General features: G+C 53.1%; 2 protein-coding genes across 10 annotated transcripts; both read right to left on the bottom strand.

The window, feature by feature from the left end:
- Positions 1-31: 31 nt before the first annotated feature.
- Positions 32-7,490, bottom strand: TNNI2 (troponin I2, fast skeletal type). Of its 4 annotated transcripts, XM_068944792.1 has the most exons (8): positions 6,676-7,253; positions 6,179-6,297; positions 4,763-4,792; positions 2,253-2,294; positions 1,939-2,067; positions 1,241-1,330; positions 919-1,095; positions 32-248 (listed from the first exon to the last, which is right to left on the bottom strand). In XM_068944792.1, exons 5-8 carry the CDS (start codon positions 2,059-2,061, stop codon positions 150-152), a joined length of 489 nt encoding a protein of 162 aa, XP_068800893.1. In that variant the 5' UTR covers positions 2,062-2,067; positions 2,253-2,294; positions 4,763-4,792; positions 6,179-6,297; positions 6,676-7,253; the 3' UTR covers positions 32-149. The 4 variants fall into 4 exon arrangements, with proteins under 4 accessions (XP_068800893.1, XP_068800892.1, XP_068800894.1 ...); XM_068944791.1 differs by lacking the exon at positions 6,179-6,297 and having other exon boundaries at positions 6,676-7,490; XM_068944793.1 differs by lacking the exons at positions 6,179-6,297; positions 6,676-7,253 and adding an exon at positions 6,604-6,623.
- Positions 7,491-10,554: 3,064 nt separating this feature from the next.
- LOC104143781 (uncharacterized) lies at positions 10,555-15,487 on the bottom strand. 6 transcript variants are annotated; one of them, XM_068944787.1, is made up of 5 exons: positions 15,257-15,475; positions 14,492-14,590; positions 12,860-12,949; positions 11,635-11,819; positions 10,555-11,415 (listed from the first exon to the last, which is right to left on the bottom strand). In XM_068944787.1, exons 2-5 carry the CDS (start codon positions 14,577-14,579, stop codon positions 10,558-10,560), a joined length of 1,221 nt encoding a protein of 406 aa, XP_068800888.1. In that variant the 5' UTR covers positions 14,580-14,590; positions 15,257-15,475; the 3' UTR covers positions 10,555-10,557. The 6 variants fall into 6 exon arrangements, with proteins under 6 accessions (XP_068800888.1, XP_068800889.1, XP_068800886.1 ...); XM_068944788.1 differs by lacking the exon at positions 15,257-15,475 and adding an exon at positions 14,958-15,096; XM_068944785.1 differs by lacking the exon at positions 15,257-15,475 and adding an exon at positions 14,913-14,988.
- Positions 15,488-15,763: the final 276 nt, after the last annotated feature.

Genomic DNA, 15,763 nt, shown 5'->3' with positions numbered 1-15,763 from the left:
ACAGACACAGCCGGGCTGACTCCAGCCCTGCTCCACCACCAAAGCTTTATTTACACCGTCGCTTTCCCACCGCGGCTTTTACAAAACAGGAGAGAAAGGGAGGAAAGGCAGGAGCCGCGGGTGCCGAGCGACCGCCTTCTGGGGGGCGCTTAGGACTCGCCGGCCTCGAACATCTTCTTCCTGCCCTCCATGCCGGACTTCTCCTCGATGTTCTTCCTCCAGTCACCCACGTCGCGAAGGTCCTTCTCCTGCGGGCCGGAGGCACACGTGGCAGGGTGGCCGGTGGTGCCGTGTGCCTCGCTCCCCACTGCTTCCCAGCCCACCAGCCCACCACCCTGGGAGCTAGCGGATCCCATGGATCTGAGGACCTCCCCAGGATTTAAGCGATGCCTTTGGGCTGGCACTAAACGTAAAAGTGAAATTCCGCCCTCCATGTACTTTTCGGACCATTGCGGAGTTTCCCTCCCGGCTGAACTGTATTTGGAGAAAAATCTCCAAATCCTGGGGGAGCAGAGCCCTGGCTCAGGGCCTCCAGCACTGCTGAGCTTTCCCCCTCTGCTCACCCCCACACTTGTGACCCACAGGTCACAAGTATTGCTCAGACCACAGCATTACACTGCTGTGGTGGCTGGGCAATGCCCTTGGCGCATCCGGCCATGGAAACCTCACACCAAACGCCAGTAAAGTTTTCTCTTGGAAAACACCACATCAACTCAAGGAGCCCAGTCCCACCCTGCTGTATATCTTTTGGGGCTCCACCCTGTGTTTTCAACCCTGTGGGAGCTGGAGGAGAAAATATTGGGCAGGTGTAATAACTGCAGAGGTGGGGGTCACCCTCAGGCCTGTCTATCATACAGGGTCCTTCCTCAAAAGCAGGGGCCAGCCACTGTCCAGGCGTATGGGAAAGGGAAGGGGTACCTTCTCAGTGTCCTCCTTCTTGACTTGCTTCAGGTTGGCACGGAGGTCCATGCAGACCTTGTGCTTGGAGCCCAGCAGGGCACGCAGCATAGCGTCAGCGGACATGCGCACCCTGCGCAGGGGTGGCCGCTTGAACTTGCCCCTCAGGTCAAACAGCTTCTGGTTTAAGTCTTCCAGCTGTGGGGAGGAAATGAGGGAAGAGAGAGGGGGGGTATCAGCTTCAGCAGGTGGACTGGGGGCCAACAAGTGGTGTGAGGAAGAACTAAGCATGAGCTGGAGACTCCTCTGAGGCAGCGGAAGGATCACTCCGAGGGGAACTCACCTCCTTGGTAGTCTTCTGTAACTTCATCTCTGTGTCATACCTTTCCTCATCCACTGACTCTATCTTGGCATGAAGCTTTTTGCACAGCTCCTGGAAGGAAGAGCAGAGAGGAAAGTCGAGTACTAGGACCCACACATGTGATTCCTCTCCCCGACCACCTCCTTCTCCTCTTCTCTGAAAGACCCCAGCCCAGAAGACTGGTGAAGGATCAGTCTGTCAGTGAAGACTGACTGGACCCAGATGGGGAAGGGGGGCTTGCAGGCCAGTTCCTGCTCTCTGTTCCACCAGCTCCAGGGGACTGCTGCCTCAACATGCCATCAGAAATGCAGCTTTCCTGCCAGTTAGCCTCCTGTCTTGCAGGGAGACCCCAGCTGGCCACTGAAGCCAGCTCCACGATATCGATCCAGGCAGGGGGCAGGTCATCAGGCAGCGGAGGAAAGAGGATGTGGCCTTGGCGCTGCAGATGAGATGCCCCACAAAAGTTGTTAGTTGTCTTTCTGGCCCTGCACTGCCAACCGCCCCTCAAAACATCTTGGGGGTGCTAGTCACCCTGCCTCTCCCTTGTCACCACCTTTGTGGTGGAGAGGGGCACCCAGAGATAGGTCAAGATGGGAAGGCAGGTGTAGATCCACCAGGCTGAACGGTGGAGGCAAATCCTTTCTGTTCCAGCACAGCAAGAGGATTAAATAAAACATTACCTGAAGCTCCTGCATGGATCCCGGGAGCGACAGAGGAGGACAATGCTCTGCCAGGTAGTTCTGTTTTTCCGCCTCTTTAGCAGCTGTTTCCTTTTCTATTTCAGTGGCAGCAAGCTGGAGCATGGCACTCTGGAAGGCAGCAGGAGGAGGTCAGCGAGGGATGGAGGCAAGGACAGAGGGAGGGAGCTGTGGGGGGCCCCAGCCGGAGAGACAGCTTGGACAGTGGGGAGCTCCCTGCCTCCGCAATACCGGCATCTCCAAGCAAGGGGGACCGGAGAGGACACACCTCAGCCTGTCCCAGCAATGCCGCCTACCTTCAGGTGCTGCCGACGGGCAGTGGCTGCCCTCCTCTTTTTCTGCAAATGGGAGGAAATAGAGAAAAGCAGGTTATCATGTGCCTATTCCCACTTTGTTCCCCCTCTCCGTATAACCCCACTGTCCATTTAGGACCTATATTCCCGCCAAGGAGCTGCCTCCAACCGAGAAGCATACCTTGACACACAGTTGGTCCCCAAACCAGCTGCACTCCAAAAAAGAGGCTCCCCCCTGAACCCAGCTTTGCCAATCTCAGGCATTTAAACCCCACAAACTAGGCCTCAGGTAGAAATAATGAACTTAAAGATGTATATATAAGAGATCTCTAAACCTGGTTTCTTGGGATTTTTGTACACTTTTTAGCCCTTTCTCTAATTTCCTCTTCACTCAGGAGTGTGTTTTGCTCTCCATTCAAGCGAATGGGCCCCAATGCCCCTGGGTACTAGGGAGCTGTGGGGCTTCTTTCCAAGAGAGGGTACAGCCAGGTGAGACTGGCCAAACAGATGAGTACCTGAAGGCTGTGTAACCCGTGGGGCTGAAAAGACCTAGCGCCTGTTCTAGCACCTGCAAAGACCTAGCCTGCTCTGGCCAGTCAAACCGGGAGACATGGAGGGCAGCACGGCTGCGGCTGCAGGACAAAAGCCAGCTCCATCTGCCCTGAGGTGCCAGCTGAGAAATATACTGCACTGTCCAGCTCTGTAAATCATCACATCTTGAGGAGCGTGGCAGACTGAGCCTGCCTTTTTGCGGCCGTGATATGTTGGAACAGCAGCAACAGGTCTCCTGTTTTATGAAAGAAGTTGCAACCTCGGTCTGTGACTGCAGCGTGGCTGCTTCCTCAGCATTTCCCCTGAAGGCAGAGCAAGCCTGAGTGCGGTTAGGGTGGGGGAAATGCACTCTGACATCTGATATGCAGTTGTGGGGGAGAAGAAAGCAGCGTTTGGGTGTGAGTTTGTGCTACATACAGGAGGAAGTGCATAAGGATGTGTAGAGTGCAATGAAACAAAATCTGACATGTTTTGCATATACAGATGGTGCTAAGGCCTTCGTGAAAGAGGTGGAGGACTCTGCAGAGAAAGGGCATCCGGCTCAGAGATGCAATGCAGCACTAACTGCATTTAACTAGCAGGATTCTGCTTGTACAAGTCTGCACTTGGACCATGAGATTGGATCCCTTGAGCACTCTCAGCCCAGGCCTTATTCTCCATCTGAAGAACAGTACTTTAGCAAACAGTGCCCTTCTGGTCTTCTTTTCATGGGGAATCAAAGCACCTGTTGGACATCAACACTGTGTTGTGGAGTTTCTGGGTTTCCCTGAAATACTCTTCTCTCTAGGTGAGGACAAGCCCTGCCTTACGTTGTTTTAGACATCTGCCAGCTGGAGATGGAGGACTGAGCAACTTGCTAAGAGGAGATGTGGAGCAATACTGGCAGTACTAGCGCCTGGTCTTTATTGCTGTGTCTTCTGCATTGTCTAGAGGGGAGTTTGGGTCTGGTACTGATTCAGGGACAGCTCAGTCTGCACAAAATCCTCCTCTCTTTGAAGCTGTGCGTTACCTGACTGTCTCCCACCAGGGGTGGGATTTCACACACCATAGAAAAGAAGTCAAACTCAGCAGAACAAACATGGGAATTTACACTTTTGTGAAAGAGGCAGTGAATTCTGCTGTGACAAAGCCACATACAATGCTCCCATACCTTATCTTGCGGTCAGCATAGCTTGGAGACCCTGTGAAAGCCCAGTGTAGTGTCTCCAAGCACAGCTTGGAGACCCAGTGTAACCCAGACCTGCTCCAGCTATGCTGGGAGCCAGGGAGAACACCTAAGCATGCAGCCTCCGTCATCTTCACACTCCTCGTACCAAACCACATCGGATCGCCTTGGAAAAGCAATTTGACAATGCTTTGCGGGTTGAAGATGAGGGAATACACATGGGGAATGATAGGCAGTGCAACCAAAGAGGATACGCTTCCAAGGGCAGAGATTTTCTCTCTTTCTGTAGTAAAGATGGAAGAGATGCAATTCAGGACCACCAGCCCTTGCCCTCCAGGCAGGGGTTCCCAGCACCATCTTGTGGCCAGCTGGGGAAGCGGGAAAGGGGAAAAAACATCTAACTTCAAGACAGGAGGCAGGAAGGGCAAACGCCTTCAAAAGAGGTTTTCCTGTCCTTCCCCATCTTTGCCAAAAGGAATGATCAGGAAAACCTTGCTACAGCCTGGGCCGTTCTTCCCCCCAAGCAGCTGCTTTTTTCTAAGGAGGAAAGCAAAGCGAAGACTGGTGCCACAAGCATTACTGAAGGAAAAAGCCCAGCAACACACACTTACCTCTTCACTGTTCAAAAGGAAGAGATGGACAAGGAAGGGAAGGGAGAGAAGGGGGGGGGGAGAAAAAGGCAGTTAGCATCCTAATTAGAAACAAGTGGAGGAATCTTAACAAGTGAAAAAGTTGGCAGCTAAACAGAAGTTTTAAAAGGCCAACAGCATATCAGAGACAGAAAATGGGAACTTACTCAGACATCTTGCTTTAGGTGGTTGTAAACCTGCAATGAAAAGGGAGAAAAGAAAGGTTCGTAACTATTCATATTGGTGATGACCTTCTTGGGCTTAAAAATACAGCAAGATTCCCCTAGAAAAAAAGAGGAACAGCTTTGTTCTTATTTCCCAACTTCTCCAAAATTTCATCACATAGGGAAGTAGGCTGCGGTCTGCAGACGAGAGCCAAACACGGGCCTCCTCGCAGCCACACACACCTCAGCATCTGGGTGCTCCTGGACTGGACAAAGCAATGTTAGGCCAGAAGAAGAAAGACAGATTTGTGACAATAATTCCTGCAAGGATGTCTCTGACTCCCAGGAAAACCGCTTTATGCAATGACAGAAGAAGGAGGAGAAACAGCTATTTTCAGACTTGACTCTGCCATATAGTTCTCTTTATACAGTTCTGTAGCAACATAAAAGGCAAATCTTTCAGGCCTCAGCCTTCCTGCCTGCAAAACGGGGCAAACGGCACCGCCCCACTTCATGAACAAGAGACGTCCCAAAGATTGCAGAGGGTTCAGACACGATGGCGATGGAGTGGGACAGCAAGCGCAGGTAAGGAGGACCTCAGCGCGTATTGCTGCCATAATGTGCATGCGTTGCGTGGTGCGGAGGAGCCTAGTGCAACAGCCACAGCACAAATAACACAGAATAGGTTTGAAAATTTTTTGTTGCTTTGATAAAGCCACAGCCCCCGACAAGTTCTTGCATCTCCTTCACGTGGAAATTATACAGGCCCGACACAGCATATTAAGGAAGAGAGAGGAAAGCACCTTTGAATCTTCTATATTTTGCTATAAACTGTTTCCCCACAACACATAACATATTTTTTTTTTCTAGCAGAGCAGTATTTCCTACTTGTATCCACTAACAGAAGGACCCCAGAGTGCCAACCCATCCCCAGTTCGGCTAGTCTCTCGCAGCCCAAAACACAGCGCTCTGCAGACCTGGGGGGCCGCATTTGGGAGATAAAGTGTTAATGGGGCCCAAGCCCAAGGGAGGACGTACAGATTGCAGGGACGAGCTCCCTGAGGAAACTTTATCCTGGAAAATGTGCAGGCCCATCACATTACTGGGGTGGAAAGTGCTTCTAAAAATGGTCAGGGAGCTGCACAAGGAGCTGCAGCTGTCTCCTCAGACTGCAGCCTTTCCCCGGTGCCAGGCCCCATGACTCAGGGAGGTTGGGGCAATGCAAAGCAAAAGCCACCACAGGTGGCTCAGCTACAGCTGAGGGACAGGGCCTCGGAGGAACGCAAGCTATTTTTACTTGCGTTCCTCCCGCACGCACACATGCACCCACTTCAATGACATCTAAGCTGCAAGTACAAAGGAAGCAAGGAGAGAATCCCAGATCGCAGCTATCCGCCTGTGATAGGGGCTTTACATCACCTGTTCAGTGGGTTGCAGTAAATCTGAACGTCTACCCCTGTCTTACAGGCTTCGAAACGTGGAGGACAGTTTTGGGGAGGAAGGCGCTGCACAGACCGGGTCAGGAACTGGAGCAAGAGCTGTAAGTGGGGGAGCATTGCTGAGTTACACCAGCAAAGGATGGGATCCCGCCTCCCACGGCCTTGGGGAGGTCAGCGTTACAGAGCCTGCGGCTCCACTCGCCCTTCCGCTCAAGCCGGAAAGCAAAGCCAGTCAAGTGAGGGGAAGGCATGAAACCAAAGAGAAAGAAGGTAACTGGAAAAGACAAGGAGACTTTCTGGTTGCGTGGGCCCTCTCCAACAGGCAAAGGATGGAGGCAGTCCTATCAGCACCCCAGTTCTCCCCGGCAGGCCACCCCTCTTAGCATTTATCTCCCCAAAACTCACGTGAGTGAATCTGCTTCCCCTTCGCCCCCTAACAGCAAGCTGGGTCAGTAAGAGACATGCAAAACGGCTCACCCAAGCGCTGAGGAGAAAGACAGAGAGCCCCCGTGGATGGACAGGACTGACTGGCGAGCCGTAGGCAGCTGGCTGAGTAAGGAGGTATAAAAGGGCTTCTCGGGTGGCTCAGCAGAAAATCCACCTTCTCTTTAAGGGCATGGAGACCTTCTCAGACCAATGATGTGCAAGACTCCCTTGTGCACCTCCCTTGGCCGGGGCAGGCGAGCCAAGCAGCCCTGGAGGAGAGGGCAGCCACCGTGGGCAGCGGGGAGACGGCGACGTACAGCTACGGGGTGGGGAGGGGGAGGACGTCTGCTGCTGGTGGGGTGGGGAAGTGGAGCCACCTCGGAGCCAGGCGGTGCTCTTCCTGGTGAGCGCTGTGGAAGGAGCCTTCCTCCCCCTCTTCTCCCTCGCCAACCTCCCACGCTGGATGTGGCTTCAGGGCTGTGGGGGCGCCAGGCTCCCTGCACACAGTCCACCTGCAAGGCCGGAGCTGCCAGGAGCAGCCCGTTAGTAAATGGGAGAAGGAGCAATGCGTGGGGGAGCAGCCCCACACGACCAGCAAGAAAGGGTAACCCCAGAGTCTGCTGGGGCATGCCCCAGACCCTTGCCTCCGTGGGCCCAAGGGAAGGGAAGACGGAGGATCCCACAGGGATAGGAGCCCAAGGAGCTCCTGCCCTCTTTCCTCAGGTCAGGCACTCCCTCCCCTTTCAGCCACAGTTTTTAGGCTGACTCAGAGGTGGCCCTGACAAATTTTTCCAAAAGCCTCTCAGACGTTGTCTATACAAGCAACAAATCTGCTGCTGCAGACTTCCTGTTTCACCACCTTTAGCACGATGCAACCCCCAGCTGCGGACGCCTGCGAAGGAACAGCCAGTCCCTGGCGCGAAACACCAGTGCTGCCTCTGCAGCAGGCAGGGGGTTGCCCCCACGTCCCGTGGCAGGGCGAGCGGAGAGGAAGCCACAGTGCGGGCAAGGCTGGCTCTGCTCAGGATTTGTCTCCCTGGAACATCAAGGGCTAGGCGGTGGGTGTAGTGAGATCAGCACCACCCCACCAAGTCAGGAGTTTCGGTGGCTGTTGATGTGAGATTCCCCCTTGCTAACCCACTGCAGGACTCCTGCAAATGCACAGAGAAATGGTGATTCGGCAGCGGTTGCTGGCTGGCGGTGGCAGCTGGGTGGACGATCCCCCACCAGTGGGAAAGACCAAGAATATGCTTTCTTTCATCTGTAGATTGGATTGGTGCAGGCTGAATTTGGGTAACCCAGGCTGACTGTTCCCTGAGCGCTGCTCCGCTGCCTGTTCGGGCTGTGAGTCAGCACCTCGAAAAGGAGCCGGGCTGGGGAAGAGCTGTAACGAGAATCAGCCCGATCTGAGCGTGCCTCCGCGCGGAAGCAGCTCCTGCGAAGAGCAACCCCTGCTCCTGCTCGCGAAGCAGAGCACGGCCAAGCCACACCAGCCCCTCCCGAACGAGGCTGTGGTGGTGGGGGCACGGGCGCATCGTGACTTCTGAGCACCATCTGCTGGGAAAGGAGAAGAGAGGCACAAGGATCTCCGTCTCCTCCCAGGCCCTCTGCACGTCTCCCCGGGCCAGGGTCCCTGCAGAGCACGCTGCACCTTCCCGTCCCCAGGCCATACTGCGTGTCGTGTCCTCCACATCCTTGTCCCTGGGGCAGTCTGTACTCCAGTGGAGACAGGTCTTCAGCTCCAGGCAGGCCTACAAAACACATAGGTTAAAACTCCAGCAGCTCCTGCCGTGCATCTCTTGCTACTGCCACTGAAGAGGACTCGTTGGTGCAGGCCTCACTGTGGGCAATTTAAAATTAAGGCCCACCCAGCATCCGTCTCCCATCTGGTCTTCAGCAAAAGCAGACAGTTTGGCAGGAGGAATGTCTGCTTGTCCCAGATAAAGCTAGTTTCTCAGAAACGATAAAAAGCAGACCAAAGCAAGCAACACAGAAAACTGTTTGAAGATGGACAGCGACCACCCTCCACCAGCCAGCAGTAGAAACCATCCATTAAGAAACAGCTGAGCTGCTTCACTTTTCTTCTCAGTACCAACTCTGTAAGCCATGTTTGTCTCACTTAAACCAATTCTTTATTATTCCAAAGTTTCTACAGCAATATTTTTTCGGCTCCCTATGCAACTACACATATTGGCGTGTATGGTGACTTGATTGCTGGCTCACAGGTCCTCAAGACAGTGGCTCAGCTTTTGGAGGAAGAATCAAAACTGGGGAGTTATCCGCTCAAAACTTATCCGCACCCAAGGAGTTTCATTCAGCTCCATGAAAGGAAGGCTCTTTGAACTTCCTGGAGTGCAGGCATGCTGCACAGGAAAAAAAAGATTTGCTCTGAATTCAAGTTTTTAGTTATTACTTTGTGCCTGCAAGTATTTGGTCTGAAATCGGTAAGTGGGGAGTTCACAGAAATGGCTCTCCTTTCACTACACTGTTTTTGCACAAAGCAAGGAGTCTCAGGGAAAAAGTTTTGACTAGCAGATGTGATTTTAGGATAAGGAAGGTCAAGAGGGCCAGTGACTGGAGGGTGAGGTGCGGGAATAGGGTGAGTAGAAGGTCGAGCCTTCAAGTCTGCTTAAGGTTTTCTCTAGAGTTGCCTTGTCCAGAGGTCAAACTCTAGGATAGCTCTCTAAAATTAAGAAGATAGCTCTCTAAAAATAAGAAGAGGCCCCAGACCAAGAATGTCATGAGGAAGAAATCCAATGAGCACCAGGAAGAATAGAAAAACAGAAACAACCCAAAGTAGGAGAGGCAGTTGACATTAAGAAAGATAATGGTTTCTAAACGAAGTAGAGTAAGCGTTTGGGTGACAAGTGAACAAATTCCTTGCAGAAAAACTCAAGGAAAACATAAGGAAACTCCCGTCAAGTCCTTCAGAGAGGAACATGGCTCAGTGAGGGCAAGGCCGCAGGAGCCAGGAGTGGACGCAGTGTTCAGACTTTACGTTTCCTGTGGAGCAGATGACCAGTCCCCTTGCCTTGTTCCCCTCCCCTCCTACTAAGAGGACACGCAGCGGGTGCAACCCACCATTCCCCAGAGCAGCTGCATTGTCTCTGCAAGGCCCAGGCAGAGGGAAGATCTGGCACATAAAGGAGGTTCTGCATTATATTTTAAAGAGATTCAGGTATCGCACTTCTGGGCTATGGTCTTCCAAGGGAGAACCACCACGGGTCCAAGCTATTCCTCAAGGCCATCTCCTTACACTTATACTACTGGATGCCTCCTCTTGATCCTACAAGCATCAAGTGGACAGGCACTGTGTCCTATAAAGCACTTCATTCACTGCATAGTCATGTTTGTGGACTAACTAATCCAGTATGTACCAGCTAACATTATGTTTCCATCTATCACTACCTAGATCCTGTTTACTATGGTTCTGAATGGTCCTCCAGTGCCAGAAGTGGCTCTACTCCTCTACACGATCCCATCCTGCTCTCTGGTCTTAACACATCTGGAAGAAGCAGCTCTTATTTCCAAGGATGATGCTGTCAGTAAGGACCTAGGCCTTCTACTCCCCAGCAGATGTGCTCATGGTAAAAAAATCAGGCAGGATCACTGAACAAACCAATGTCTGGCTCCCCTTTGCTTTCCCAAAATCACATCAGAGCAACGCACATGGTTCCCATCCCACCCCACCCAGGATACTCCCTCTCCCTCTGGTGTTTCCCTAAAAGAGTTCCCCACGCTTGACTTCTGCTGGCACCAGACCCTAGGAACTGCTAAAAAGGAAGGCCGCAGCCTTTGCATCTTGCCCCAGCTCTTTCCTAAATACCCCACAGCAACAGTCATCTCATTCACCTATGAGATAAGTTAAGGCCATGTTCAGTTTGGCTTTTCATCTTCAGGGCTGCTGCCAGACAGCACAGCAACCCTGCCCTTTTAGCTCCATGCCATCTTCCTTGACAAGGAGTGCTTCAGGCATGCCATGTTGACACCTCCAGGCTGCAGGGATGTCTCCAAACCCACCAGCAGGTCCTGGTGGCACTCCTGGATGTTCAGCGGGTACCGTGCCCTCACAAACTCATAGGCTGCCAGCAGTCTCATGCTGTGCTTGACCATCAAGTACTGGATGACGCAAGTAGGGCCTAGAGAGTAACCATCTCTACAGTGGATAAGGACACGCTTCCCTTTCTCCAGCGAGGCTTGGATGCACTCATTGATGTCCCGGAAGCAAGGTTGTCCCAGTTCATGTTGGTCCCCATCCAGGGGAGCCTGGATGTCAACCTTGAGGCGTGACCAGCTGTGCCTGAACCCTCCCCGGCCACAGGTGCAGGGAATGATGCTCAGGCTGCGGTCACTGGGCAGACTGCTCATATCGATGATGCTGTCAATGCCATTTTTGCACAGTGCCCGCCCACTGTAGGCAGCATTGAGGTTCCCCAGGTAGATGCAGTCTGTTATCCTAGCGATGATGGGTTCTGTGAAGTGGAAACACACAGGCTCTCCTGGCTTCAGACCGCTGGGATCCTCAGGATGTGATTTCTTCTTCCAGGTACCCTTGCAAGTTTTCTTGGAGCCCACTCTGGACAGAGGGCTGGAATCTGGTTCTGAGCTGCTGCTCCATGACGGTGGCGAGAACAAGGAGAAGCAGCTGGAAAGCTTGGCTTTGGAAAGGGGGTCCACTGGACAAGGCAGGAGAGGACCCAGAGTAGGACTGGATCTGTGGGCACAAGAGAGGGGTGCCTGCACTGGGGACCATGTGCTATGGGCTGCCCCTCTGCTCTGAGCCTCGTCCATCTGCAAAACAGGAAAGGACTGGTGAGACTGCAGAAATTCAGCTCTCCGCTGCAAGCACAAGGAGACATGACCTAGCAGTAGACTTTGCCCACAGCAGCACTCGGGGTCCAACCCACCAGTAGATACTAGAAGCCCTGAAGACCTTGCACATCTCTAGCCCAAACACCCAGCCAGCCCGTTCCCTTGGGACAGAGGCATGAGCATGCAGTGAACGCTCACCTGGGCCTGCAAACCACTCTGCCCGTCCTGGAGTGCTTGGTGGTTGAACTGGCCGTCCTCTCCTGATGGCAGTGATGAGGAGAGTGACCAGAGCGTCCTGCCAGGCTGCTGGGCTACAGATGCCACATACCCAGGCTTCTCTTCGTGTGCTTCACTTTTACTTGTCATCAAGTTTGGACAAGAGCCTGTAGGAACAGAACAACTCAATATGGACACGCACAAACACTCACACACAAGTGTTTTCATTAAAAACATTCGCCTTGTAGAGAAACAGGGCGTTTTAATGAGCCGTTCCGCTCCGCAGGGACAATTCTCAGTGTGCTCTGCTGGAGAGGTTTGTGCCTCACTGTGAGCTGGTGCCAGGATGAAGGACAGCATTTTAAGCTGAAAACGTGGGGGAGAGGGATGAAGAGCAGCTGCAGGGAGAAGGAAAACAACAGAAGACACCACTGGTTAAAGCCCCTTTGGACTACGGTAACAGCTGGGGGATTTTTGAGCTGCAGGCAGGGAAACTGTAGGATGTGAGTGGCAAAAACATCTGCTTTCTGATCCTTGGTCCCCAGCAATGGAGATGCTCTATTCAGAGCCAAGATTAGGGTGTCTTGGTTGCCAGCTCAGCCCTAAACCCAGATCTCGATCTCCTCAGGAGCATTTTCCACTTCCATTAAGGGCCCTTTGACTAGAAGGTCCCTCAGACCCTTCCGCAGCCCGGCCTTTTCTCCAGGGTTCGGTACAGTCCCAAACTGAGTGCACAGATCCTGTGAAAACCTAGCAGCTAACATCCCTGCCCAGAAACTGGTCCAAACACAGGCCTCGAGCAGCCGATGTGTCCGGGAGGTAAGTTCTCCTACATTCCCACAGAGCCTGTTCCTCTAGAGAGCAGACTCCTGACCACAATCCTCTGTGTGTTTGCTGTCCTCAAATCCTGCATGCTAAAGACCAGAAGAGGAGCCAGAACATGCCCAGAGAACAGTTTGAGACCTCTATGTGTTTAAATGAGTAAGGTTTCAACACCTCTCCATTCTTCATAAGGCCTTTTAGGCTCTCTGCACCAATACGACTCCCCAAGGTCAGTGACTGCCCTGCAAACAGCTGGCCACCTAGGGACTGATCCTTCAGAAATCATCTGTTTCAAACCCACTGGCTTTTTGCAAGTGCCATGTAACCCCAGAAGCCCATTTAAGAAAAGTTGGCAGCTGTCAACACCCTCAACAGCCTTGCCTACCTGAGCAGCACTGAGAAAGACCCATGGGAGAAGACAGCTGCAAGGAGATGGGCCTCTGGAAGGTCTTCTGGAAGTGCTTCACAATCAGGCCTGGGAAGGCAGGGGATTAGCTCACACTAGGAAAGGGCAGAGCTGAGAAAATTCAACACAAAACCCTGCTGAGCGTCTTTCAAGAATAGGCCCAGAGAGCAACTCCTAGAAAGCCACTTGGTGTGGGCTGCTACAAAGAGAGAGGACAGTCCTGGTCCTGATCGCTTACCACCACCCCATGTCATGGTGCAACACCTCCTTACTGGATAACACAAGCCTGAAATCCAGCCAGCCAGAGTCTTTCAGGCACAAAGATCTAGCAACCTGCATCCAGTGTGAGATCCAGAGTCAGACCAGAGTTTAGAAAATATCCAAAAGTCAGGGCTGGGACAGAATGAATACAACCCTTTAAAGCAACGCAGTAGAGACTCCTTCAGGAATTTGTTTCTTGCCTGTGTGAATGTGTTCTTTGTCACATTCAGAATAAAGTTCCCCCCACCCCCAGCTGCTCATAACACAAAAGCCAAATTTTTTAACTGGGGTGCATTCAGCGATGCCCTTCACGCCAAAATTCAGGCTTCTTTGTCGAAACTGGTCTGACTTGTACATAAGTTTAGAGCAAAATGCTCTCCATCCAGGTGTGCAAGGCCTTTCCCACAAATATTAGCCCAAACTGGCTTAGTTAACCCAGTACACAGCCAATTCCGCAAATGCTGGTGGTGGATTTCACCTGAGTAAACCCAGATGTTGACTGAGCAGAAGTCAACATCTGAGCCAGCCGCCTCCAGCCCCTTCATAGGCAATGGAGAGAACTGGGTATTTCAAGTGTGCAATTTTTCTCATCCTAGGCAGATGAATGATTCAAGCCCGTTTCCCACAAAGGGACTGTTGCCCCCCAATACCTAGCTCCACTGGGGACATCTGTAATGTCCATGTTTATAGGAAGGGTGGTGAAATCCTGGCTGAGTAACACATTTGTGTGGAGACCTACTGTCTTCTCTGACTCTGCCACCCGTACTTAAAATAAAAAATGAGCTTGGGTGCTTGCAGGTCAAGGCCTCATTTCAGCTTGGTTTAACTCTTATTCCTCATTGACTTCGAGACTGTTTCTGTTTAAAATGAACTGCAATAAAAGTGCCCACAGAGGTTTCATCAGCTTTGCGTGAAGTTAGCAAGGCTGGTTGAGAAATCCCCATTTTATTAACATGCAACAAATCATCACAGGCACAGACAGGCGCTAAAGCTGGCTTTTCCAGGAGATTTACTTCAGTCTCCCTGAAAGGACATCTCTGAGGCGATCTTTTATACCGAATCAAAGGTGAGAAGATGAAAGACCACCTCACAGACCCGGCTTAAGCCTTCTCAAATCCCTGTGACACAGATACGGACTAACCGTTTTGAAATTGAGAACGAGGAGGAGAAGGAGATGGCCCAAGGTGACACGGGGAATCGTTCCCGCCGTGGGGGATGGAGCTGGTCCTCTCCTCCCACCCCACGCTCTGGCCAATAGCCTGCGTTTGCTCACACCTAGCGCGCTGGTGGCACCTGCAAGCATCAAGCCCGCTCTGCTGTATGCCATTGGTGCCCCCCGGCCCCGCTCACCCGTGACTCCATCCCTTTTTGGGTGGCATTTTTTGTCCGGCGGCTTGAAAGCGATGAAATCCTTGTGCCGCCTCTCCGACGGCTCCATTCTGCTTAGACCTGAAACATCGAGAAATACGAGGTTGGGGCTTCTCCCCATCTGAAACAAATCAGATCCCCTGCGGTTTCCCATCCGTAGACATGTTATGTGGTGAAGGGCACCGGGGCAGAGGAGGAAGCAGGCACCCCCAAAACGCAGCAGCGCGCAGCCCTACGACCCCCCTCCTGCTGCCCTTTCCCCCCGCCGCTCCCGCACCGCCCGGGACCCCCGCGTGCAGCACAGCCCCTCCGCCCCCCGGCAGCTTTGCCCGGCGCCCCTCGTTCCCACCGGAGTTTCCCAGAGGCCACTTGGCCCACGGGAGCCGTCCCTCCTGCCACGCACCCCACGGTCCGGCAAAGTTTCCCCCCTGCTCCGGGGGTGTTTTACCGGATGCGGGGGCCTACGGCTGCCGGGGGGGGGGGGGTCTCGTCCCCCACGGCTGCCCCCCGTCTCCCCCCAAGGAGCCGTCCCCGGGGAGCGGGGCGGCGTGCCGGGCAGCCTGGGAGATGTAGTTTCGGTGGGAAGCGTGGCCCTGCGAACGAGAGGCACTGTGGGGCCCGGGGAGGAGGGTCCGGGAGCTAGGGCTTTTCAAAAGAAACGCACACGTGGCAAAACACGTGTTTCACCGTAAAGTCTGGGACGTAACGATCCTAGTTGAAACGTATTTATAAAATGGGCACACTTACTTCTTGGGAGAGAAGCTTAGATAATCTCCAGCGCTCAAAACCTGTGAGACTAGCCAAAAAAACCCGGCCGGATCGCAGCCAGCGCGTACCCCGGCGGCACGATGACAGCCCGCAATCATTTTTGTCTCGCTGGCAAATTATGACAAGCAGGCACAATGTTCAGCCTCCTCCTGGTGCAGTTTTAGCGGTCCCATTTCCTAAAGTACAGGGGGGAAGAGCATAAAAAACTCCCTGAACTAGGGAAAAGTGTGCTTTGGGAGGGGCTTGCGGAGGGCATCTGGCCCAAGCCCTGTGCGGAGGAGGGCTGCAAAGTCAGAGCAGGCAGCTGAGGGCCTGCCGAGGACAGGGATCGCACAGCCCCGCTGGGCCAGGGCTTGACCACCCTCAGGGTGACTCTTTTTTTCTTCCCCCCCCCCCCCCCCCCCGTAACTAACTGGATTTCCCTTGTAATTTGGGTCTGTTGCCTCCCATGCCATCTCTGCACGTTTCTGAGCGCGCGTCCTGCTT

The sequence above is a fragment of the Struthio camelus genome, chromosome 5 (assembly GCF_040807025.1).
Source record: "Struthio camelus isolate bStrCam1 chromosome 5, bStrCam1.hap1, whole genome shotgun sequence".
NCBI lineage: Eukaryota > Metazoa > Chordata > Aves > Struthioniformes > Struthionidae > Struthio > Struthio camelus.
This window is presented reverse-complemented; position numbering and strand designations above follow the sequence as displayed.

What these genes read in the sequence shown, in the direction of transcription:
- TNNI2 (XM_068944791.1), bottom strand. Translation starts at nt 2,061, where the DNA reads ATGCTCCAGCTTGCTGCCACTGAAATAGAAAAGGAAACAGCTGCTAAA. An exon ending in GATCCATGCAGGAGCTTCAG is followed by an intron (nt 1,331 to 1,938) that starts GTAATGTTTTAT and finishes TCTTCCTTCCAG; the next exon opens with GAGCTGTGCAAAAAGCTTCA. An exon ending in AGAAGGAGGACACTGAGAAG is followed by an intron (nt 249 to 918) that starts GTACCCCTTCCC and finishes TCCGGCCCGCAG; the next exon opens with GAGAAGGACCTTCGCGACGT.
- LOC104143781 (XM_068944784.1), bottom strand. Translation starts at nt 12,012, where the DNA reads ATGCTGTCCTTCATCCTGGCACCAGCTCACAGTGAGGCACAAACCTCT. An exon ending in AGAGTGGTTTGCAGGCCCAG is followed by an intron (nt 11,416 to 11,634) that starts GTGAGCGTTCAC and finishes CCTGTTTTGCAG; the next exon opens with ATGGACGAGGCTCAGAGCAG.